General features: G+C 47.3%; 1 protein-coding gene across 1 annotated transcript; it reads left to right on the top strand.

Moving 5' to 3' along the window:
* Window positions 1-548: 548 nt before the first annotated feature.
* On the top strand, window positions 549-3,930 carry LOC109757036 (small COPII coat GTPase SAR1A). The gene is made up of 3 exons (XM_020315854.4): window positions 549-969; window positions 1,053-1,184; window positions 3,401-3,930. The coding sequence occupies exons 1-3, from the start codon at window positions 841-843 to the stop codon at window positions 3,719-3,721; spliced, it is 582 nt and encodes a 193-aa protein (XP_020171443.1). The 5' UTR covers window positions 549-840; the 3' UTR covers window positions 3,722-3,930.
* The last annotated feature ends 22,467 nt before the right edge of the window (window positions 3,931-26,397 follow it).

Raw genomic sequence — 26,397 nt, 5'->3', positions numbered from 1 at the left:
CATGCATGACTTTGTTTACCTGACATGGTTAGAAAAAATAGGTACTCATAACTTACTTAGAAATGAGGTTGAGTAGTGGGTTGTAATTATTTAGAAATGATGCGCTACCAATGCATGCATATAATAGTAAAAAGAAATTATAATTTATGAGTTGCACGCATAACTTATTTATGTGACACGAGCCAGTTTTTTTGGCTTATATTCAGATGTGGAAATAAGTGTCCCTTATCTAGTTTATTCTATTAATTAACCTTAACTAGTAGGCTTTTTATAAATAGTAAAATTTTAGATTAGACTTATAGAATAAGCCGGGGAGGCACCAGCTTATTTTCACACCCAACCATAAACTCTGAAAGAACTGGCCCATGATTGCACGGTAAAGGAAAAAAGTGGCTTGTATCTATTCAGGAATAAAAATCTAGAGATCCTCAAAGAATTGAAGAATCAAAGAATAGATAGGGATATTTTTTCCCTCAAAAGAAAAAAGATAGCGAAAATGGGAGGACGCATTCGCAGAGAAATCGATTGGAAGGAATTAGGAGAAAGCCGGCCCCACGTGCAGTACGCATGGCGCCCACCATACCTCGCCTCGCCCCTTGAGTTCTCACGCCGAGCCCGAGCAGTTAATGTCTTAATCAACCCCAGCCAAGCAAAGAATAGGCAGGCAGCAAGAGAAAGAGATTCAGATCCATCCTCGCCTCCCTCGGTCCGTCCCCGGTTTGTTCTCCCACCAGCCCCAGATCCATCCGGCGATCTCTGTCGCCGCCATCGCCAGGATAGGCCCCAGAAAACCCAGCCCAGTGGAAGGGGTGTGCGAGTAGGAGAAGGCCAGCAGATAGGATGTTCCTGTGGGACTGGTTCTACGGGGTGCTGGCCTCCCTTGGCCTGTGGCAGAAGGAGGCCAAGATCCTCTTCCTCGGCCTCGACAACGCCGGCAAGACCACTCTCCTCCACATGCTCAAGGACGAGGTACGTACACGGGATCTCACTCCCTGGATCTGATCCGATCTGGTAGATCTGACCCGTGCTTCTGCGTGTTTCAATGGACGCAGCGGCTGGTGCAGCACCAGCCGACGCAGCACCCCACGTCCGAGGAGCTCAGCATCGGCAAGATCAAGTTCAAAGCCTTCGACCTCGGCGGCCACCAGATCGCTCGACGGGTCTGGAAGGACTACTACGCAAAGGTTAGCGTCAATCTCTTCTAGTATATCTGTATTAGGCTGCCTTTGCTGAATAGTCAGATCTATCTGAGAGATGATTCCTTCTCGTCATTTCCATCCTCTGCCTTTAATTGTTGAAAAGAGCGACTGTTGTTACTTTAACGTTGTCCTTTGTAATAGTACTCAAGGAACGGCGTGTTCGAAAACACTGAATTGCCGAAATGACAATTGCCAACCTTTCTAAGTAGTGCTGCATGTAACAAGTTTGAACCCGAAAGGGTTGGTGCACATATCTGTGCTAAGAAAAACCCAATAGATTTCATGTATGTATGCTAGAGAGAGGAGCGTTTTGGTGCCCAGGCTCAGATGCACATGGTATCCTGTCCGTTGCATCTGCTAGTGGGATTCGGAAAATGATATCTGAGGTCACAGGAATGTTGCATGGAGAAGTCCTGTATACCTGTGTGAAAAGGTGCATACGGTGGACCTATCGCGTAGCCCGGGCGGCTGTTTAGAGTTTAGATGAATGGATTCTGGTACATGGAGCAGAAACATGTTGATCCATCTTAGCCATGTTGGTGGGTGTTGACTCTAGTGGCATAAACATCTTGGAAGTCAAAAAAGCACACGATTGGTTGAACACGATGAAAAGCACAATGCGACTACACTGAACAAATTATGAATCTGGAGAGAATCAAGTAACAAATGTGTACAGATGCTTATGTCATATCGGATGCACTGGTAGAATCCTTGTTCCCTCGTTGCTGTCCACGTCGTGAAGAAGGATCACGTCAAGGCCCACACCAACAGCGAGGTCTATCTGGTTCCATCACACCTTTACTGCCAAGGAGAGTAAGAGTCGCCGCGGCATCGGTGGTGGCCGGCGATGGTGACACGATGACCTCCAGATCCATGACACAGGGGAAGGGGGAACACTGAGGTCATCTTGGGACCAGCGTGTTGGGCCTCATGGTCGCTGAGGGGCTTCCTCCTACGTTCTGTAGTCACCACCTGAGCACCGTCCACCATGGATCTCACTTCTCTCGGCGAGGTTGGTCCGGATCTGTTCGGAGAAGAGGAGAGAAGGCCGGTGCAGCCCTAGAGGACGAGGATCCAGAGGCTTACATGGAAGGCGACGTGGATGTGGGGAATGAAGCGAGATCGGTGGAATAGCCTGGATCAGTAATGCTACGTGAGAATGGGATGGATGGGTAGGTGGCTGTTTGGGCTATCATAGTGCGTTATTGCACGACACGACCCAGGACGTTAGGTGGGGCTTCTCTTGGTAGAATGCACCGGATGTCTCATAACGATACCTACCAGATATAAATGCTGGGCCAATTTTATTTGCAGTGACCATAAGGAAGAGATACAGTCAATAATAAAACACACATCGCCAATCTCGATAAGACTTGAAGGCCTTGATTTTGAGAGCATCTGAGCCTGGACTCAGAAACGAATTTTCGTATTTTGAGATTTTATTACTGTTGAGCTATTCTCGTGTTCTATGTGCAATATTCTTCTCTTGTGTGTTCCATTTGCATTTGCATTTGCCTTCTCACGCCACTTCTGCTACTTAGTTTAAAGACTGCCTAGCTAAAATCCTATGTGCACTTGGTGGTATGTAACAGAATTATCTACGCTTTCCGTAATCAATTTGTTGTGCCCCATTCGAGAAGTGAGAATTCTACAGAAATCATCTATGAATTATAGTTGCAGTTTTCTGCAAAGTTCATGTGGTACTCCTGCATTTCGACCATGCCCCCGGTAGTGCATCCTAGGATTTTCACCAGGCAGTATTAAGTCATCATACAACACATAAACCTGTGTGGAGTTGGTAGTTTTCTACAATGCAACAGTTTGTTAGCTGTCATAGTGGTATATTGATTATTTGGTTATCACAATTCGCTGTATGTGTGGTTTAAGCTCCCAAGTTCCTTACTTTAATATGAGGGTCAGCTGCTCTTATTATTGGATAGTGAACTGAATTATTTATTGGCCTATCCTTTTAGTTTTTCTCACCCTATGTCATTCAGCTTACAATTGTAGCAAGGCATTATTCGGGGTGGACGTTTATGGTAAATTTGCTGTTTCCATCTGCTGCTCTATGCCAACTTATTTTTTTGGATACTCATGCATGGTTGGATATGCATATTCTTTTTACCAAATAGCCCCGTCATTATTCATGTGCTGAGTGAAGACACTTCATATTCCCGCTAACTTTGTTTTTGTCCCAACAGGTTGATGCTGTAGTATACTTGGTAGATGCATATGACAAGGAGCGGTTTACTGAATCGAAAAAGGAGCTTGATGCTCTCCTTTCTGATGATTCCTTGGCAAATGTCCCATTTCTCATCCTTGGCAATAAGATTGACATTCCATATGCATCATCTGAAGAAGAGCTGCGGTATCACCTAGGCCTTAGCAACTTCACAACTGGGAAGGGCAAGGTGAATCTTGTTGACTCCAATGTCCGGCCTCTTGAGGTGTTCATGTGCAGCGTTGTCCGCAAGATGGGCTATGGCGACGGGTTTAAGTGGGTCTCCCAGTACATCAAGTAGGGCTCACAGACGTCAAATTTTCTTGTCATCGGTTGGTTGTTTGTCACGACAGCAAATGATATCATGATGGTATCAGAGAAACAATCTTAACATTGGGCGCTGTGCTGAATCTTCAAACCATTTGTTATTTCGAGCTGCTAAAGTTATTTTGCTTTTCCATAGGACTTTACCAAGGACTTCGATTATGAATTATAAGGTTATTTCTTAAATGATGTTTATGGCTTGTTTGCTTTCTGACATCTCTGCAATTAAACATTCGGCTCATCTTTTAATGCCATTAGAGTTAAAGAGTATTGTTCGTAGACACTTTTCGCCAGACTGGCTCATAGCAAACCATTTTGCTTGCCACAAGTTGTCTAAGGATATGCCCTAGAGATTATAGTTCTTGAACGCTAGATTCACCAAGATTGAAGTGGAATATTGTGAATTGACAACCAAAATGCCAATGCTAAGTGGTCGTAATGGTTCGCCTAGGCTGTTTCTCTCTCGACGCAGTGCTAGCTCCTCTCTCTACTGGACCATGACCACCCTTTTATCGGCTTTCCATTGCCGTCGCGGGTTCGAAGTGTTAAAGCTTAATTAACTTGTGTTAATTATGGAGGAATCTCCCCTTTACCAACCGCAGGCAGTTTCCTCTGGCAACTGTCGCGTAACCGACATCTCTCCCGAACGGCTGCCATCCCTTCTACCTGTATAACCACCTACAATCATCTGATGAAAGTTCAACCATTCACTTTTACATCTGTGCCAAGGCTCTCTCGATTGTCTCTCGTTTCCCTTTGAACACGTTATCAGCACGCTCTGTCGAGAGCGAGGCCAGAGAAAAGAACAAGAGAAGAACGGCGTCTGTGCGTGGCGGAATCGCAACTCCGGCAACTTGCACGTCGCTCCGCAAGGCAGGGCAGGCTGACGCGGCGTGCGGCACATCAACCAACGGCCAGGCCGCGATACACGGCCGTGGCTGCAACACTCTCGATAGAGAAGTGAGAGTAAGTAGAATGCGAATGTAAGGCACCTTGAGTGCCGATACTCTATTACTCTGTGTTATATACAGGTTGCCGCAGTGCGCGTAGCGCAGTTACAGAGAGAGAGGGAGGTGCGTCATGCGCAGAGGGAGATGGAGATCGTGTGCCAGGACGTGCCCATGCATGGATGGGACGTGGGCATGCACGTAGAGTAGCAGCTACTGTTAACACCCCGCCGCAGCTGCAGCATCCGGCGGCCGGATGCACAAGCTGGACCGGAACTCCTGGAACGCTGGTGTGGGAAGCCCTTTCGTCAGAACGTCGGCGAACTGCTGTGTAGTGGGGACGTGAAGCACACGGAACTCGCCTAGGGCCACCTTCTCGCGTACGAAGTGGATGTCGAGCTCGATGTATTTCGTGCGCCGGTGATGAACGGGGTTGGCCGCCATGTACACAGATGAAATGTTGTCGCAGAAGACAACCGTGGCCTTGGGCAGTGGAACACGAAGCTCGCCAAGGAGTTGGCGTAACCAGCAGCATTCCGCGACCGCGTTGGCAACGGCGCGGTACTCAGCTCTGCAGCGGGAGACTGTGGCCTGGCGTTTGCTCGACCAGGAGACGAGGGAGTCGCTGAGGAACACAGCGTAGCCGGAGGTGGAGCGTCGCGTGTCGGGGCAGCCGGCCCAGTCGGCGTCTGAATACGCGACGAGGTCGAGGGAGGGAGCGCGATGCAGGTGCAGTCCATGATCGCTGGTGCCGCGTAGGTAGCAGAGCACTCGCTTCACCAGGGCGAGGTGGGCGGCACGCGGATTATGCATGACCAGGCAGCATTGCTGCACGACATACGCAATGTCCGGCCGCGTCATCGTCAGGTACTGAAGGGCTCCCACGAGGCTGCGATATTCCGACGCGTCGGCGACCGGTGCACCGTCCGTGGCCGAGAGCTTGGAGTGAGTGTCAACAGGAGTCGAGGCAGGCTTGCAGGCGATCATGTTGGCACGCTCAAGAAGCTCTTCGGTGTAGCTGCGCTGAGAGAGGAAGAAGTCGCGGGCGTCCCTGGTGACGGCGATCCCCAGGAAGTAGTGGAGGGGCCCGAGGTCCTTCATGGAGAATTCCGCTGACAGCTGCTGTTGGAGACGGTGAAGCAGGCCCGACGAGGAAGCCGCGAGGACGATGTCGTCAACATACAACAGCAGGTAGGCCGCACCGTCGTTGCTGTGTAGGATGAATAGCGACGGGTCGGAGCGGGAGTCGCGGAAGCCGATGGTGCAGACGAAAGCAGCGAACCGCGCGAACCAGGCGCGCGGCGCCTGCTTGAGCCCGTAGAGAGACTTGTCGAGGAGGCAGACATGGTCGGGGTGGCTGTCGTCGACGAACCCGACTGGTTGCTGGCAGTAGACGCGCTCGGTGAGGTGTCCATGGAGGAAGGCATTGTTCACATCCATCTGGTGTACTGGCCATTGGCGTGTCACTGCAACGGAGAGGACGGTGCGGATGGTGGCCGCCTTGACCACAGGCGAGAAGGTCTCGTCGAAGTCTACACCGGGCCGTTGAGAGAACCCACGGACCACCCACCTTGCCTTATAGCGCTCCAGGCTCCCGTCGGCCTTGAACTTGTGACGAAAAAGCCACTTGCCGGTGACGATGTTGGCTCCAGGCGGTCGAGGAACGAGACTCCATGTCCGGTTCTGCATCAACGCCGCATACTCAACCTGCATTGCAGCTAGCCAATTCGGGTCACGCAAGGCAGCACGTACAGTTTTGGGGATTGGGGAGACGGAGCTATTTGTGGTGGCTAGGAGGGACTGCTGGTACTTAGGGTTGGGAAAGAAGCGTCCAGCCTGGGCACGGGTGACCATCTGGTGTGTGGGAATGGGTGCGGCTCGGGCATGGTGGTGTGGGTGGCCGTGGGGGTGTGTGACAGACGAGGCGGGAGGGAAGGCATCGTCAGGTTGAGGCACTGGAACAGGTGCCGAGGGAGTGGTCACCGGTGTAGGTTCAGGAGAGGGAGCAGGGGTGGCCACGACAGGTGTAGTGGGTGGCGTTTTGGTTGTTTTGTGCGGGGGCGCCGTGCGTGTCGGTGGTGTGCTGCGTGCACGGCGAGGGACGGCAGGGAGAGGCATTTGATCAGTAAGATCAGGCGAGGGTGTGTTGTCTGGCGTGCTCTGGACATGGAAGGGGAACTGAGATTCGTCGAAGACGACGTGGCGTGATATGATCACGCGCCCTGTGGTGCGGTTGAGGCACCGATAGCCTTTGTGTTCGGGTGAGTATCCAAGGAAGACACACGGCGCAGACCGGGGAGCTAGTTTGTGCGGTGTCGTGGCAGTGAGGTTGGGAAAACACAAACACCCAAAGATGCGCATAGCGGAGTAATCCGGATGAGCGGCATAAAGGAGGAAGAAGGGCGTGTGGTCATGGCGTGGTCGGCATGGCCGGCGATTGAGGAGGAAGGTGGCGGTTTGGACTGCCTCAACCCAGTATGGGTATGGCATAGAAGCGTGTATGAGGAGCGAGCGCGCGATGTCGTTGAGTGTGCGGAGAGCTCGCTCGGCGCGCCCGTTCTGGGGTGATGTGTATGGACATGACATACGAAGAACAATCCCTAGTGAGGAGAAGAAGTGACGTGCGGCGTTGTTATCGAACTCGCGTCCATTATCAGATTGGAGAGTGAGGACCGATAGGTTAAAGTGGGTGCAGGCTAGTCGGACGAACTGACGCAACGTGGGTAGTACCTCTGACTTGTGTTTGAGCGGGTATGTCGACATGAAATGACTGTAATCATCTACAACCACAAGATAGTACTGATATCCGGAAATGCTAGGTACAGGGGAGGTCCACACATCACAATGTACAAGCTGAAATGGGAAATACGAAACATGATCTGACGAACTAAAGGGAAGTCTGTGGCTTTTGCCTAAATGACAAGCGGTACAGGTAGATCGGCCAGCATCCGAGCTAATGGAAGCACGCCGAAGAGTGGCGTCCAGAGCTTCGTCGCCAAGGTGGCCGAGACGGCGATGCCAGACGTCACGGGATACAGCGACGAGGGCTTGCGGGGCGTGTGTTGGGGTCGATGGGTGCAGAGGGTACAGGTCGTCCGGCGAGTCAGAGCGGAGGATCACCGCCTTCGTGCTTCCGTCCTTGATAGAGAAACCACAGTCGTCAAATTCAACATTAATAGGGTTTTCACGGGCTAGAGTGCGAACTGAGATTAGGTTTTTGATGAGGTGTGGTGAGACTAGCATGTTGTTAAGAGAGAGAGGTTGGGCTGTGGTGGGTAGGTGGTGGTGACCAGTGTGCGTGACTGCCATGGTGCCGCCATTACCAACTACAATGTCAGGTAAGGAAGAGGGACGGGATGAAGATAGTATACCGGGGGATGCAGCCATGTGGGAGGTGGCACCAGAGTCAAGGTACCACTCAGCGCCAGGGTTGGAGGCCTGCCCTTGCTGCACGCTCATGTTGTTGAGGGCGTGAACGAGAGCGGTCTGATCCCATGCAGGAGCCGAAGCGCTCGGAGGTGCGCTCAGGGTTGCGCTCGGGGGGGCGCCGTAGAGTGGGTGGCTGGGGACGACGCCGGGTTGCCAGTAGACCGGCGGTGCACCAGCGGGTGTTGGTGGAGTCCAGGGGTGAACAGCCATGCCGGCGAACGGTGCAGTGCCGCCGGGACGCGGCCCAAGGACGCCGGCACCCGGTGCATGTGGGCGCCACGGCATGGGCCAGGCGTGCACCATGCCAGTCCAAGGCGCCGCGGTTGGAGCAGCAGGATGCGGGGGTGCACTGCCCCTGCCGGAGTTGGAGCCCCTGCCCCGGCCCCTAGAGCGGTTGCCACCACCGCCGCGGCCTCCGCTGTTGGAGCGGTGTCCGTTGTCGCTGGGCGTGCCGCTGCCGCCGCCGGCCGGCGACGGCGCGGGGGCACGGCCGACGTGAAGGGCGACGTCGTGGTGCGTCTCCTCGGCGTTGCGGCTCTCCTCAAGGAGCAAGAACGCGCGGCAACGAAGAAGAGACGAGAATGGAGTCTGCATGGTGAGAATGGGAACCGCATAGCGATAACGGGGGTGGAGGCCGCGGATCATGTTAAGAACCTGATCACGGTCAGTGACGTGCTCGCCGAGGTCGGAGAGACGGTCGGCGCACTCCTTGAGCCTGGCGAAGTACGAGATGATCGACGAAGACCCTTGCTCGATGCGACGAAACTCCGTGGCGAGGAGGACCAGTTGGTGTTCGTGGTTCTCCAGGAACAGCGCACAGATCGACTCCCAGATGGTGACAGCCGTGGCGCCGCGCTGATGGATCAGCCCGAAGATCTCAGGGCTCACCCGGTTGTAGAGCCAGGAGACGACGTGAGCATCGTCTTGGAGCCACGCCGCGTCCGAGGGGCGAGGCGGGCCGGTGATGTGGTCGACGACGCCGACCTTCTGAAACTGCACCTCGAAGAGTGTCCGCCACTGGGAGAAGTTCGGCGGGTTGAGGGAGAGGACTACCGGGACGTGCTGGTTGATGAACACGCCGGCGAGGGGGGAAGGGTTGGAGGAGCTCGCCTCTGAGTCATGGCGAGCGACGAGGTTGCCCTGCGCCAGCGCAGCGGGTGTGAGGAGCGGCGGCATAGCGCGGATAGGCGTGGGAGGGGTGCCGTTGGTGCCCGGAGGGCGGAACGGAGGTGGGGGTGGAGGAGGAGGGGGAGGGGGGACGGCCATGGCCGGACTAGGGGAAGGGGAGGGAGGGCAGCGGAGGAGCGGCTAGGATCAGAGGGAGTAGCCGGTATCTGATACCATGAGAGTAAGTAGAATGCGAATGTAAGGCACCTTGAGTGCCGATACTCTATTACTCTGTGTTATATACAGGTTGCTGCAGTGCGCGTAGCGCAGTTACAGAGAGAGAGGGAGGTGCGTTATGCGCACAGGGAGATGGAGATCGTGTGCCAGGACGTGCCCATGCATGGATGGGACGTGGGCATGCCCGTAGAGTAGCAGCTACTGTTAACAAGAAGAAATTCAAAGAAAAGTTCATCCAAGAACAGAGGGCGTCATGATCTGTTGATTTGAAGGACTGAATTCTGGAGCATTTCCTCGGTTCAGGCACATCAACGAGAACATCCAATGATGCAAAGAGAAGTAAGTACCTTGTAATTTCCTAACTTCTGTTACGCTGTAACTACCGGCCAGTGCCGCTCGCCGCCTCGCCATCAATGCAGAAGCAACATGCTTGTCGAGGACGCATGCAGTAGCAGTCGCGGTGGAGAACGCAGCCACGGCATGCCGCTCCTCCGAGCGGTCCTAGGCCCGGCTCTTCGCAGCGCAGCCGCATCACGCGGCGGAGATGGCGCGAGCTCTCCCTCTGGTTGGCAGCGTGCAGCGTGCAAGCAGCGGCACCTCCGGCCGGCGGAGCCTATCTCGAATGGCAAGTGGCATCGCCTGGCTTCTGTCCCCGCCGGACCAAGTCGCCGGCTCCAGCGACTTCGTCCCTGCCGCGCCGCCTCGACTGGCCGCCGTCCGGTAGCGCAGCGCCGCGCCCCGCGACCGCCCCGTGCGCCGTGCTCCGCCCACGCCCGGCCGTGGCTGCCTGCGCCCGGCCGCGGCAGGCCGTGGCCGCTGAGGCGACGGTTACGGAGATGGCCACACAGGAGAAAGAAATGGCATGTCCTTTCAGCCATTTCTCGATTTAGTCCTCGGACTTTATCTTAATGTTAAGTGGGTCCAAGTAAATTCTGATTCGATCCTCAGGCTTACAATCTTTGCAGTTTAGCTCTATGCTTTGCTGTATTTTACAATTGAGCCATCTGGCTCTTGGACTTTGCATTTTCAGCCCTTTTTCTGTTGAGTTTTAACATTCCAGAAAATATGTGGTTACTATATGTGGCATGTTCAATGCGTTTGCTTTTTAGCAATCCCTATAACATGTCTTATTAGTACAACAATATTGTTTTACGATTGAGATTAAGTTTTCTTGCACAACAATATTGATTTGCGATTGAGAATATATATTTTCCTCGCAAAATAATCTCATTGTGATTGAGATCAATTTCTCTCGCAAAATATTAATTCACCGCGCTGAATTATCTTGTAATTTGATACAAGATCTCATTTAATATGAGGTCTATACAATTCAAGTTTTTCACTTGAGCATCAAATTTGCAACATCATTACTATCCATTACATTAGTAGTGGGAGAATATCTAGTGCTCCCATGCTCCAAATTTTCAAAATGCGCATCAAAATGTTTCAAAAAATTCCGAAACAAATTGTGGACGTTCACATCACATGTGTGTATAATCCCTAAAATTTTGAAATCAAAATTCAGAATAGATATTGAGAAACAAAAAGAGAAATCTAGCACGAATGTTTTGTGGAAAATGCCCCGAACATTCCTGAAATGATGCTTTGGTCCACATCCCCATGATGTTGCTCATTGGATCGTGATCCAACAACCGAGATTGCATCGGAGTACCTAAACTTAGGTGCTCCGGGAGCACCTGACATTTTCCCCATTAATAATGTATATCTGTAGAGTACATTGTATTCCAAATAAACCGTGATGTAATATATCTCGGTGTTTCTTACATGTTGAGATTAATTACATCCATTATTTGCAATTGAGATTTTTTATATCTTGCAAAGATAAATTCAGTACCTCTACAGTCTATTTATCTGTTGAGTACGAGGTATTCCGGAATATTTCTATGATGTATCTATCTCTATGTTAAACACATGTCAAGATTAATACGTCAATTTGCAATTGAGATTTTCAATTTGCAAATACAGATGCAAAATTCTTAGTGATTTCTTCAAGTTAATGTATTGAGATCACAAGGTAGTGTGTATATCTACTGCTTTGCAGATTATCACCACTATAGTTGAAGCCTATATTTTGTTATTTTGACATTATGATTGCTTAACAAAGTGGTCTCCCACATATTTTGCTATGTCGTGACATAAGGCATTACGAGTGAGTATCTACTGATTTCATCAGATTATACTCCCTAGTGCTGCGAGATCTACTCCATTTTGGAGATTATCTTCAAGATGTCATACTTAGCAATTTGAGATCACACTAATGGTTTCAAGCTAAGTTCTTGAAATATCCATTATTTTTGCAAAATTCATTACAACACTAACCATGATGGTCTTTAATTTACTACTCGTAAATTAATTATCTCTGGTTTGCCCCTATAAGTAACAGATGGCTAAGTAATTTGAGGCTCTTGCCCTCAATGGGCACAACTTACTTAAGCGGGTCATGGACATCAAGATCAGTCTTGCCTCCCATGGGATAGCGCGTGCAATCCAAGCCACGCCACCGGGACGCAAAGAACCTCAAGGGTAAAGGTTTGAAACTCACTTCAAATCTTCAACCTGACACCATCATGGAAGTCAGTTGTTTGCATGATGTTCTTCTAGAACCGAGCAATAAAATGACTATCCTGTTGTCACGGGACCCTATGAGCACGGAGAACATGAAGGTTGAATATGCATCAACTGACATGTTTGGAGACTACATTTAGTCCCTCAATCTCCTTAGTGACCTATTTATTTATGTCCATTTCTGATGTCCTAATATGAACATGATTATTGTTGTCATCATATATTGTATATCACAATATATTGTATCAGCACTTTGGTACAAATACATTTGTATGTATTCTATATATCTGAGTGATTTTCATATTGAGAATCTTCATGTCTATATATAGATTTCTACGGGGGTCAATCTGATGAAAGATGATTTGTGCCATGTGGACATATGCAGCACGAACTCTATACTCAGGGAAGTGAAATGTTACCATTCTCATTAAGAGAAAGGAGATATTTTAAAATCGCTAGACGCGATAAGGTATTTGTTGGCTCAACTCGAGTCATATTTACTGTCCTGTGGGTACTCGAGTAACGTTAGGATGCTTTATTGCTTCCGGGTTTAACTCGTACACTACTAAACTATACAGGTATCCGTCAAAATAGTTTCCATAGCGAAACTTATGATGATAACAAAGAGAAATAACTTCTCTTTACCATATGCAACGGATATGGCAAGCACATTCTCTGTGTATCATCTGGATTGTACTACACATACGACACAACCCGTAGCACATGTTGCGTACGAGATAGTTTTCCAGAATGTCTTGTACATGACAAACTTGGCATACTCGCCTTGGTCATCGAGACATTGGGTTGAAACCGAAACTATCAGCAATTTTAATAGTTTATGATTATTATGATGCTAAATTCTAACAACATTTGGATTTTATGTGCACTACAAGTGACAGAAGGAAGCTAATTTTAAGGCTCACACACCTTAAAGTCTATGCTGAACCACTCAGACTCCTTGAATGCATCAAGTTGACATAAGTGGTTCTTCCCATCCATTGACTAGACTATTCAGGTATTCCATGGTTCTAAAAGACATATCTACATGATGGTCTCAAGTGTGTGCTTTATGTTGGGGAACGTAGTAATTTTAAAATTTTTCCTACGCACACGCAAGATCATGGTGATGCATAGCAACGAGAGGGGAGAGTGTTGTCCACGTACCCTCGTAGACCGACAGCGGAAGCGTTATCACAACGCGGTTGATGTAGTCGTACGTCTTCACGATCCGACCGATAAAGTACCGAACGCACGACACCTCCGAGTTCAGCACACGTTCAGCTCGATGACGTCCCTCGAACTCCGATCCAGCCGAGTGTTGAGGGAGAGTTTCGTCAGCACGACGGCGTGGTGACGATTATGATGTTCCACCGACGCAGGGCTTCGCCTAAGCTCCGCAACGGTATTATCGAGGTGTAATATGGTGGAGGGGGGCACCGCACACGGCTAAAATATCGTATATCCAGTGTGTTTAGAGGTGCCCCCTGCCCCCATATATAAAGGAGCAAGGGGGAGGCCGGCTGCCCTAGGCGCGCCAAGGAGAGGGGGGGAGTCCTCCTCCTAGTAGGAGTAGGACTCCCCTTTCCTAGTCCAACTAGGAAAAGAAGGGGGGAAGGAAAGAGAGGGAGAGGGAGAGGGAAAGGGGGCTGCGCCCCCCTCTCCTAGTCCAACTAGGATTCCTCCTGGGAGGGGGCGCGCCACCTCCTGGCTGCTGCCCTCTCTCTCCCCTCTAGGCCCACTAAGGCCCAATACTTCCCCGGGGGGTTCCGGTAACCCTCCGGCACTCCGGTTAAATCCGAAACTTCTCCGGAACACTTCTGGTGTCCGAATATAGTCGTCCAATATATCAATCTTTATGTCTCGACCATTTCGAGACTCCTCGTCATGTCCATGATCACATCCGGGACTCCGAACAACATTCGGTACATCAAAACATATAAACTCATAATATAACTGTCATCGTAACTTTAAGCGTGCGGACCCTACGGGTTCGAGAACTATGTAGACATGACCGAGACACCTCTCCGGTCAATAACCAATAGCGGAACCTGGATGCTCATATTGGTTCCTACATATTCTACGAAGATCTTTATCGGTCAGACCGCATAACAACATACGTTGTTCCCTTTGTCATCGGTATGTTACTTGCCCGAGATTCGATCGTCGGTATCTCGATACCTAGTTCAATCTCGTTACCGGCAAGTCTCTTTACTCGTTCCGTAATACATCATCCCGCAACTAACTCATTAGTCACAATGCTTGCAAGGCTTATAGTGATGTGCATTACTGAGTGGGCCCAGAGATACCTCTCCGACAATCGGAGTGACAAATCCTAATCTCGAAATACGCCAACCCAACAAGTACCTTTGGAGACACCTGTAGAGCACCTTTATAATCACCCATTTACGTTGTGACGTTTGGTAGCACACAAAGTGTTCCTCCGGTAAACGGGAGTTGCATAATCTCATAGTCATAGGAACATGTATAAGTCATGAAGAAAGCAATAGCAACATACTAAACGATCGGGTGCTAAGCTAACGGAATGGGTCAAGTCAATCACGTCATTTTCCTAATGAGGTGATCCCGTTAATCAAATGACAACTCATGTCTATGGCTAGGAAACATAACCATCTTTGATTAACGAGCTAGTCAAGTAGAGGCATACTAGTGACACTCTGTTTGTCTATGTATTCACACATGTATTATGTTTCCGGTTAATACAATTCTAGCATGAATAATAAACATTTATCATGATATAAGGAAATAAATAATACTTTATTATTTCCTCTAGGGCATATTTCCTTCAGTCTCCCACTTGCACTAGAGTCAATAATCTGGATTACACAGTAATGATTCTCACACCCATGGAGTCTTGGTGCTGATCATGTTTTGCTCGTGGAAGAGGCTTAGTCAACGAGTCTGCAACATTCAGATCCGTATGTATCTTGCAAATTTCTATGTCTCCCACCTGGACTAAATCCCGGATGGAATTGAAGCGTCTTTTGATGTGCTTGGTTCTCTTGTGAAATCTGGATTCCTTTGCTAAGGCAATTGCACCAGTATTGTCACAAAAGATTTTCATTGGTCCCGATGCACTAGGTATGACACCTAGATCGGATATGAACTCCTTCATCCAGACTCCTTCATTTGCTGCTTCCGAAGCAGCTATGTACTCTGCTTCACACGTAGATCCCGCCACGACACTTTGCTTAGAACTGCACCAACTGACAGCTCCACCGTTCAATGTAAATACGTATCCGGTTTGCGATTTAGAATCGTCCGGATCAGTGTCAAAGCTTGCATCAACGTAACCATTTACGATGAGCTCTTTGTCACCTCCATAAATGAGAAACATATCCTTAGTCCTTTTCAGGTATTTCAGGATGTTCTTGACCGCTGTCCAGTGATCCACTCCTGGATTACTTTGGTACCTCCCTGCTAAACTTATAGCAAGGCACACATCAGGTCTGGTACACAACATTGCATACATGATAGAGCCTATGGCTGAAGCATAGGGAACATCTTTCATCTTCTCTCTATCTTCTGTAGTGGTCGGGCATTGAGTCTTACTCAATCTCGCACCTTGTAGTACAGGCAAGAACCCTTTCTTTGCTTGATCCATTTTGAACTTCTTCAAAACTTTGTCAAGGTATGTGCTTTGTGAAAGTCCAATTAAGCGTCTTGATCTATCTCTATAGATCTTAATGCCTAATATATATGCAGCTTCACCGAGGTCTTTCATTAAAAAACTCTTATTCAAGTATCCCTTTATGCTATCCAGAAATTCTATATCATTTCCAATCAGCAATATGTCATCCACATATAATATCAGAAATGCTATCGAGCTCCCACTCACTTTCTTGTAAATACAGGCTTTTCCAAAAGTCTGTATAAAACCAAATGCTTTGATCACACTATCAAAGCGTTTATTCCAACTCCGAGAGGCTTGCACCAGTCCATAAATGGATCGCTGGAGCTTGCACACTTTGTTAGCTCCCTTTGGATCGACAAAACCTTCCGGTTGCATCATATACAACTCTTCTTCCAAAAATCCATTCAGGAATGCAGTTTTGACATCCATTTGCCAAATTTCATAATCATAAAATGCAGCAATAGCTAACATGATTCGGACAGACTTAAGCATCGCTACGGGTGAGAAGGTCTCATCGTAGTCAATCCCTTGAACTTGTCGAAAACCTTTCGCAACAAGTCGAGCTTTATAGACAGTAACATTACCATCAGCGTCAGTCTTCTTCTTGAAGATCCATTTATTTTCAATGGCTTGCCGACCATCGGGCAAGTCAACCAAAGTCCATACTTTGTTCTCATACATGGATCCCATCTCGGATTTCATGGCTTCAAGCCATTTTGCGGAATCTGGGCTCACCATCGCTTACTCATAGTTCATAGGTTCATCATGGTCTAGTAACATGACCTCCAGAACAGGATTACCGTACCACTCTGGTGCGGATCTTGATCTAGTTGACCTACGAGGTTCGGTAATAACTTGATCTGAAGTTTCATGATCATTATCATTAACTTCCTCACTAATTGGTGTAGGTGTCGCAGAAACTGATTTCTGCGATGATCTACTTTCCAATAAGGGAGCAGGTACAGTTACCTCATCAAGTTCTACTTTCCTCCCACTCACATCTTTCGAGAGAAACTCCTTCTCTAGAAAGGATCCATTCCTAGCAACGAATATCTTGCCTTCAGATCTGTGATAGAAGGTGTACCCAACAGTCTCTTTTGGGTATCCTATGAAGACACATTTCTCCGATTTAGGTTCGAGCTTATCAGGTTGAAGTTTCTTCACATAAGCATCGCAACCCCAAACTTTAAGATACGACTTCTTTGCTTCTTGCCAAACCATAGTTCATAAGGCGTCGTCTCAACGGATTTTGATGGTGTCCTATTTAGAGTGAATGCAGCCGTCTCTAAAGCATAACCCCAAAATGATAGCGGTAAATTAGTAAGAGACATCATAGATCGTACCATATCTAATAAAGTACGATTACGACGTTCAGACACACCATTACGCTGTGGTGTTCCGGGTGGTGTGAGTTGCGAAACTATTCCGCATTGTTTCAAATGTAGGCCAAACTCGTAACTCAAATATTCTCCTCCACGATCAGATCGTAGGAATTTTATTTTCTTGTTACGATGATTTTCAACTTCACTCTGAAATTCTTTGAACTTTTCAAATGTTTCAGACTTATGTTTCATTAAGTAGATATACCCATATCTGCTCAAATCATCTGTGAAGGTGAGTAAATAACGATATCCGCCACGAGCCTCAATATTCATCGGACCACATACATCTGTATGTATGATTTCCAACAAATCAGTTGCTCTCTTCATAGTTCCGGAGAACGGTGTTTTGGTCATCTTGCCCATGAGGCACGGTTCGCAAGTACCAAGTGATTCAAAATCAAGTGATTCCAAAATTCCATCTGTATGGAGTTTCTTCATGCGCTTTACACCGATATGACCCAAACGGCAGTGCCACAGATAAGTTGCACTGTCATTATCAACTCTGCATCTTTTGGCTTCGACATTATGAATATGTGTATCACTACTATCGAGATTCATTAAAAATAGACCACTCTTCAAGGGTGCATGACCATAAAAGATATTATTCATATAAATAGAACAACCATTATTCTCTGATTTAAATGAATAACCGTCTTGCATTAAACAAGTTCCAGATATAATGTTCATGCTCAACGCTGGCACCAAATAACAATTATTTAGGTCTAAAACTAATCCCGAAGGTAGATGTAGAGGTAGCGTGCCGACGGCGATCACATCGACTTTGGAACCATTTCCCACGCGCATCGTCACCTCATCCTTAGCCAATCTTCGCTTAATCCGTAGCCCCTGTTTCGAGTTGCAAATATTAGCAACAGAACCAGTATCAAATACCCAGGTGCTACTGCGAGTATTAGTAAGGTACACATCAATAACATGTATATCACATATACCTTTGTTAACCTTGCCATCCTTCTTATCCGCCAAATACTTGGGGCAGTTCCGCTTCCAGTGACCAGTCTGCTTACAGTAGAAGCACTCAGTTTCAGGCTTAGGTCCAGACTTGGATTTCTTCTCCTGAACAGCAACTTGCTTGCTGTTCTTCTTGAAGTTCCCTTTCTTCTTCCCTTTGCCCTTTTTCTTGAAACTAGTGGTTTTACTGACCATCAACACTTGATGCTCCTTTTTGATTTCTACCTCCGCTGCCTTTAGCATTGCGAAGAGCTCGGGAATTTTCTTATCCATCCCTTGCATGTTATAGTTCATCACGAAGCTCTTGTAGCTTGGTGGCAGTGATTGAAGAATTCTGTCAATGACGCAATCATCCGGAAGTTGAACTCCCAGTTGAATCAAGTGATTATTATACCCAGACATTCTGAGTATATGCTCACTGACAGAACTATTCTCTTCCATCTTGCAGCTATAGAACTTATTGGAGACTTCATATCTCTCAATCCGGGCATTTGCTTGAAATATTAACTTCAACTCCTGGAACATCTCATATGCTCCATGACGTTCAAAACGTCGTTGAAGACCCGGTTCTAAGCCGTAAAGCATGGCACACTGAACTATTGAGTAGTCATCAGCTTTGCTCTGCCAGACGTTCATAACTTCTGGCGTCGCTCTTGCAGGAGGCCTGGCACCTAGCGGTGCTTCTAGGACGTAATTCTTTTGTGCAGCAATGAGGATAATCCTCAAGTTACGGACCCAGTCCGTGTAATTGCTACCATCATCTTTCAACTTAGCTTTCTCAAGGAACGCATTAAAATTCAACGGAACAACAGCACGGGCCATTTATCTACAATTAACATAGACAAGCAAGATACTATCAGGTACTAAGTTCATGATAAATTTAAGTTCAGTTAATCATATTACTTAAGAACTCCCACTTAGATAGACATCCCTCTAATCATCTAAGTGATTACGTGATCCAAATCAACTAAACCATGTCCGATTAACACGTGAGATGGAGTAGTTTCAATGGTGAACATCACTATGTTGATCATATCTACTATATGATTCACGCTCGACCTTTCGGTCTCTATGTTCCGAGGCCATATCTGTATATGCTAGGCTCGTCAAGTTTAACCTGAGTATTCCGCGTGTGCAACTGTTTTGCACCCGTTGTATTTGAACGTAGAGCCTATCACACCCGATTAACACATGGTGTCTCAGCACGAAGAACTTTCGCAACGGTGCATAATCAGGGAGAACACTTTATCTTGAAATTTTAGTGAGAGATCATCTTATAATGCTACCGTCAATCAAAGCAAGATAAGATGCATAAAGGATTAACATCACATGCAATCAATATAAGTGATATGATATGGCCATCATTATCTTGTGCTTGTGATCTCCATCTCCGAAGCACCGTGCTTGTGATCTCCATCTCCGAAGCACCGTCATGATCACCATCGTCACCGGCGCGACACCTTGATCTCCATCGTAGTATCGTTGTCGTCTCGCCAACTTATTGCTTTTACGACTATCGCTATCGCTTAGTGATAAAGTAAAACTATTACATGGCGATTGCATTTCATACAATAAAGCGACAACCATATGGCTCCTGCCAGTTGCCGATAACTCGGTTACAAAACATGATCATCTCATACAACAAATTATATCACATCATGTATTGACCATATCACATCACAACATGCCCTGCAAAAACAAGTTAGACGTCCTCTATTTTGTTGTTGCAAGTTTTACGTGGCTGCTACGGGCTTAGCAAGAACCGTTCTTACCTACGCATCAAAACCACAACGATAGTTTGTCAAGTTGTTGCTGTTTTAACCTTCGCAAGGACCGGGCGTAGCCACACTCGGTTCAACTAAAGTGAGAGAGACAGACACCCGCCAGTCACCTTTAAGCAACGAGTGCTCCGAACGGTGAAACCAGTCTCGCGTAAGCGTACGCGTAATGTCGGTCCGGGCCACTTCATCTCACAATACCGCTGAACCAAAGTATGACATGCCGGTAAGCAGTATGACTTATATCGCCCACAACTCACTTGTGTTCTACTCGTGCATAGCATCAACGCATAAAACCAGGCTCGGATGCCACTGTTGGGGAACGTAGTAATTTCAAAAAAATTCCTACGCACACGCAAGATCATGGTGATGCATAGCAACGAGAGGGGAGAGTGTTGTCCACGTACCCTCATAGACCGACAGCGGAAGCGTTATCACAACGCGGTTGATGTAGTCGTACGTCTTCACGATCCGACCGATCAAGTACCGAACGCACGGCACCTCCGAGTTCAGCACACGTTCAGCTCGATGACGTCCCTCGAACTCCGATCCAGCCGAGTGTTGAGGGAGAGTTTCGTCAGCACGACGGCGTGGTGACGATGATGATGTTCCACCGACGCAGGGCTTCGCCTAAGCTCCGCAACGGTATTATCGAGGTGTAATATGGTGGAGGGGGGCACCGCACGCGGCTAAAATATCGTATATCCAGTGTGTTTAGAGGTGCCCCCTGTCCCCGTATATAAAGGAGCAAGGGGGAGGCCGGCTGCCCTAGGCGCGCCAAGGAGAGGGGGGGAATCCTCCTCCTAGTAGGAGTAGGACTCCCCTTTCCTAGTCCAACTAGGAAAAGAAGGGGGGAAGGAAAGAGAGGGAAAGGGAGAGGGAAAGGGGGCTGCGCCCCCCTCTCCTAGTCCAACTAGGATTCCTCCTGGGAGGGGGCGCGCCACCTCCTGGCTGCTGCCCTCTCTCTCCCCTCTAGGCCCACTAAGGCCCAATACTTCCCCGGGGGGTTCCGGTAACCCTCCGGCACTCCGGTTAAATCCGAAACTTCTCCGGAACACTTCCGGTGTCCGAATATAGTCGTCCAATATATCAATCTTTATGTCTCGACCATTTCGAGACTCCTCGTCATATCCATGATCACATCCGGGACTCCGAACAACCTTCGGTACATCAAAACATATAAACTCATAATATAACTGTCATCGTAACTTTAAGTGTGCGGACCCTACGGGTTCGAGAACTATGTAGACATGACCGAGACACCTCTCCGGTCAATAACCAATAGCGGAACCTGGATGCTCATATTGGTTCCTACATATTCTACGAAGATCTTTATCGGTCAGACCGCATAACAACATACGTTGTTCCCTTTGTCATCGGTATGTTACTTGCCCGAGATTCGATCGTCGGTATCTCGATACCTAGTTCAATCTCGTTACCGGCAAGTCTCTTTACTCGTTCCGTAATACATCATCCCGCAACTAACTCATTAGTCACAATGCTTGCAAGGCTTATAGTGATGTGCATTACTGAGTGGGCCCAGAGATACCTCTCCGACAATCGGAGTGACAAATCCTAATCTCGAAATACGCCAACCCAACAAGTACCTTTGGAGACACCTGTAGAGCACCTTTATAATCACCCATTTATGTTGTGACGTTTGGTAGCACACAAAGTGTTCCTCCAGTAAACGGGAGTTGCATAATCTCATAGTCATAGGAACATGTATAAGTCATGAAGAAAGCAATAGCAACATACTAAACGATCGGGTGCTAAGCTAACGGAATGGGTCAAGTCAATCACGTCATTCTCCTAATGAGGTGATCCCATTAATCAAATGACAACTCATGTCTATGGCTAGGAAACATAACCATCTTTGATTAACGAGCTAGTCAAGTAGAGGCATACTAGTGACACTCTGTTTGTCTATGTATTCACACATGTATTATGTTTCCGGTTAATACAATTCTAGCATGAATAATAAACATTTATCATGATATAAGGAAATAAATAATACTTTATTATTGCCTCTAGGGCATATTTCCTTCACTTTATCCACACAAAACCATTGGCTCATTATCCTGACAATGATTTCAAGCAAATCGAATGGATAACATTGCAGAATTCTCCTTGAGTGCCTTCTCTATGGCCCTTGGATTGAAGTTTAGCAATTTGTCCTAATGTCTAGACTCAAAATGGTTTGGTAGAATCCTATCCAAAGAGTTAAGCTCATTGCATTATCTTTACTTTGGAATTGCAACTTACCAACTTTACGTTGGAGTCATGCAGCTTTACACGCTCATGACATAACTGCATAATATTATTCCCCTCTATCTTTGATACGTGGATATCTACCAAGTATTTCCCATCTGCGGTAATTCGGTTGCATACCGATATCACCACCCGGCATACATCATTGGCCCCTCAACATATAGTTGGGATCTATGTGAGGAATAACTATATTTTCGTCAATACCTCAAGCCCCTCGCATGGGGAGTTATTCAAGGCCAGTATGCTGATTCAATGAGGAACATTTCGAGGCATTAGGGGGACATTTCAAGTACCATAAAGAATGCCAGGAAATTAGTGGAATGTTCAACACATTTCTGCCTCAAATCCACGTACTCACAGATCTGAACTATGCATTCAGAAGATTTGCAATACATTGCAAATAACCTGCCAGATTCATTTACTGACTCTAAAGGTGTCACACAATCCTACAATCTTGCAAAAGTACGCCTAAAAGAGTGGTGGTACCAACAAAATCCACTCCACTCCCCATTCAAAGCAACATGGGGAGATGTATGACAGAAGTACATCAGGATTCAGCTTCTCGCAAGCAAGGATATCAAGGCCTATGAATTAGTAAATGCAACTAAACTTCACGTTGATAGACACCTAATGGGTAGTATACACCCAGTGGATGGGAAACCTCCACCAACCCAGGTCATAGTGGACACAATGACCGGGACATCGATATACCCGACTCAATCGCATTGGGAAATCGTGAGCAGTCACCATGGGTAACGATATTTCCATCAACTATATATTGATATATAGATTCTTGAGAATCATATAATCGGAAGTCTACAATTCTCGACATACATTTCTCAACTAGATTGCAAAAACCTTTCAAATGATTCAGATCCAAAGACCATGGCCATGGCAAAGTGTGAACAACACTCAGACTGAACTCAAGCAAAGGGTATAATCTAGGTAGAAATGATCTTGCTCCATAATGGGAAGGTATTCATAAGCAATACCTACACCAGTTTTCTTCTAGAAACAGAATTGAGAACAACGAGGTGGTGAAACAAAGAGCAAGTATTGTAGCACAAGGGTTCACCTAGATACCCAACTATTCTCCAGAGGTGGAATCTCATTCCGGTAACTTATATCATTGGCAGTACAAAATCATCTATCTCTGCAGTTGATAGATGTAGTGATTACATATACACGTGGATCCCTAGATTCGGACATATATGATTGATTCCCGATGGAATCTCAATTCTGAATCAAAATACAAAATGCAACATACATTGTGTAAATTCAGTAAGTCACCATACTACTTATTATTGTTAGTACATATGGTACAACTGACATAGTGAGATCCTTATACACAAGGATTACTCCTACAATGATGATTATCCATGTTTGTGTGTCTGCAATGATGACACATGTAATCATCTAAATGACGGAGTTTAAAATTAAGGATTTGGATAAACCAAAATACCGCTCGTTACTACAAATTGAGCACCTTCATTCATACATTATGGTATACTATGTTGTCTATATCCGTAATATATTGGATAAATTCATTGTGGACAAATCTTATCCATCCATAACTCTCTTGGTAGTTCATTCTCTAGACGCAGAGAAAGATTTATTTATACCAAGAGATGGTGGAAATGAGATATTGGGACTCACGTTCCATAATGCCATTGGATCCACCAAACACAATTGGTTGGTACTCAAGAATATCTTTTGATATCTCCAAGGCATAAAACCTCTTGTCCTGGTTTTTCAGTTTCACAGAAATGTGAATACCGATATCATTGGATACATCGATCAGATCCCCACTATGTCAGATCATAGACAAGCTTAATGTTCCTACTAGGTGTGCTAGCCCTCTCATGAAGAGTCTTCGAAACAGATCTCATGGCTACATCCACTAACCATTATCTCAATGGTAATGTTTCTTGTGTTGCCCGGATGCAAACAGGTTACATAATAAGCAATATCACTATATTGCATATCTTGCAAGTCAAATCATGCAACTGATTTGTTCACCAAGTCTCTACCAACTTTTACATTCCAGGAATGTGTGACGCCCCCGATTCAATCATACACTAATCATGCACGCAAACGTATACGATCAAGATCAGGGACTCACGGGAAGATATCACAACACAACTCTAAAAACATAAATAAGTCATACAAGCATCATATTACAAGCCAGGGGCCTTGAGGGCTCGAATACAGGTGCTCGATCATAGACGAGTCAGCGGAAGCAACAATATCTGAATACAGACATAAATTAAACAAGTTTGCCTTAAGAAGGCTAGCACAAACAGGGATACAGATCAAAAGAGGCGCAGGCCTCCTGCCTGGGATCCTCCTAAACTACTCCTGGTCGTCGTCAGCGGCCTGCACGTAGTAGTAGGCACCTCCGGTGTAGTAGGAGTCATCGTCGATGGTGGCGTCTGGCTCCTGGGCTCCAGCATCTGGTTGCGACAACCAGGAAGAAAGGAAAGGGGGGAAAAGGGGGAGAAAAGCAATCGTGAGTACTCATCCAAAGTACTCGCAAGCAAGGATCTACACTACTTATGCATGGGTATCTGTGTAAAGGGGCAATATCGGTGGACTGAACTGCAGAATGCCAGAATAAGAGGGGGATACCTAATCCTGTCGAAGACTACGCTTCTGGGAGCCTCCATCTTGCAGCATGTAGAAGAGAGTAGAAGGTAAGTTCACCAAGTATCATCGCATAGCATAAACCTACCCGGCGATCCTCCCCTCGTTGCCCTGTGTGAGAGCGATCACCGAGTTATATCTGGCACTTGGAAGGGTGTGTTTTATTAAGTATCCGGTTCCAGTTGTCATAAGGTCAAGGTACAACTCCAAGTCGTCCTGTTACCGTGGACACGACTATTCGAATAGACCAACTTCCCTGCAGGGGTGCACCACATTACCCGACACGCTCGATCCCATTTGGCCGGACACACTTTCCGGGGTCATGCCCGTCCTCGGAAGATCAGCACGTCGCAGCCCCACCTAAGCACAACAGAGAGTTCAGCACGCCGGTCTAAATCCTATGCGCGCAGGGGTCTGGGCCCATCGCCCATTGCACACCTGCACGTTGCGAGGGCGACTGGAGAGCAGACCTAGCAACCTCCATTACAAAGGAAGTTGCGTTACGCGGTCCAACCCGGCGCGCGCCGCTCAGTCGCTGATGTCACGAAGGCTTCGGCTGATACCACGACGCCTGTTGCCCATATCTTGTCCCACGTGGCGGTTAGTGCGTATAAGGTCAATGACCCAACTCAGATCAAATACCAAGATCTCGTTAAGCGTGTTATTATGAAGTAACCGCGGACGCCGACCAGGGCCAGGCCCACCTCTCTCCTAGGTGGTCTCAACCTGCCCTGTCGCTCCGCCACAAAGTAATAGTCGGGGCCGTCGAGAACTCAGGCCCACCACTACCTGGATGGAGCCACCTGTCCTTTTAGCCCCCACATCGGAATCACATGCGGGTACTCAACGAGCCGACCCGACTTTAGTCACCACCTGTATAGAATGTATGTATATATGTATATACCCGTGATCACCTCCCTAGTGATCACGGCCCGATAGTATAGCATGGCAGATGGACAAGAATGCAGGGCCACCGATGGAATACTAGCATCCTATACTAAGCATTTAGGATTGCAGGTAAAGGTAACAACAATAGTAGCAAAGATAGGCTATGCATCAGAATAGGATTAACCGAAAGCAGTATCATGCTACACTACTCTAATGAAAGCAGTAGAGAGAAGGAATAGGCGATATCCGGTGATCAAAGGGGGGGGGGGCTTGCCTGGTTGCTCTGGCAAGAAGAAGGGGTCGTCAACACCGTAGTCGTACTGGGTAGCAGCAGCGTCGGTCTCGGTGTCTAGCGAGAGAAGAGGGGGCAGAAACAACAAATATAAAGCAAACATATGCATGACGATGCATGACATGACAATGAACGGTGCTAGGTGTGCCCTAACGCGGTATTAGGTGATACCGGCGAAGGGGGGAAACATCCGGGAAAGTATTCCCGGTGTTTCGCGTTTTTGGACAGATGAACCGGAGGGGAAAAGTTGCGTGTTTGCTATGCTAGGGATGTGTGGCAGATGAACGGGCTGCGTATCCGTATTCGTCTCGTCGTTCCGAGCAACTTTCATGTACAAAGTTTTTCCATCTGAGCTAGGGTTTATTTTATATTAATTCTTAAAGTTTTAAATCACTTTCTAAATTATTATTATTAAATTAATTCGAAATTAGTATTATTGCATCAGCATGACGTTAGCATGACGTCAGCAGTC

Source organism: Aegilops tauschii, chromosome 3 (genome assembly GCF_002575655.3).
Source record: "Aegilops tauschii subsp. strangulata cultivar AL8/78 chromosome 3, Aet v6.0, whole genome shotgun sequence".
NCBI classification, from domain to species: domain Eukaryota; kingdom Viridiplantae; phylum Streptophyta; class Magnoliopsida; order Poales; family Poaceae; genus Aegilops; species Aegilops tauschii.
Note: the sequence above shows the minus strand (reverse complement) of the source record. Positions and strands in the feature narration are given on the sequence as shown.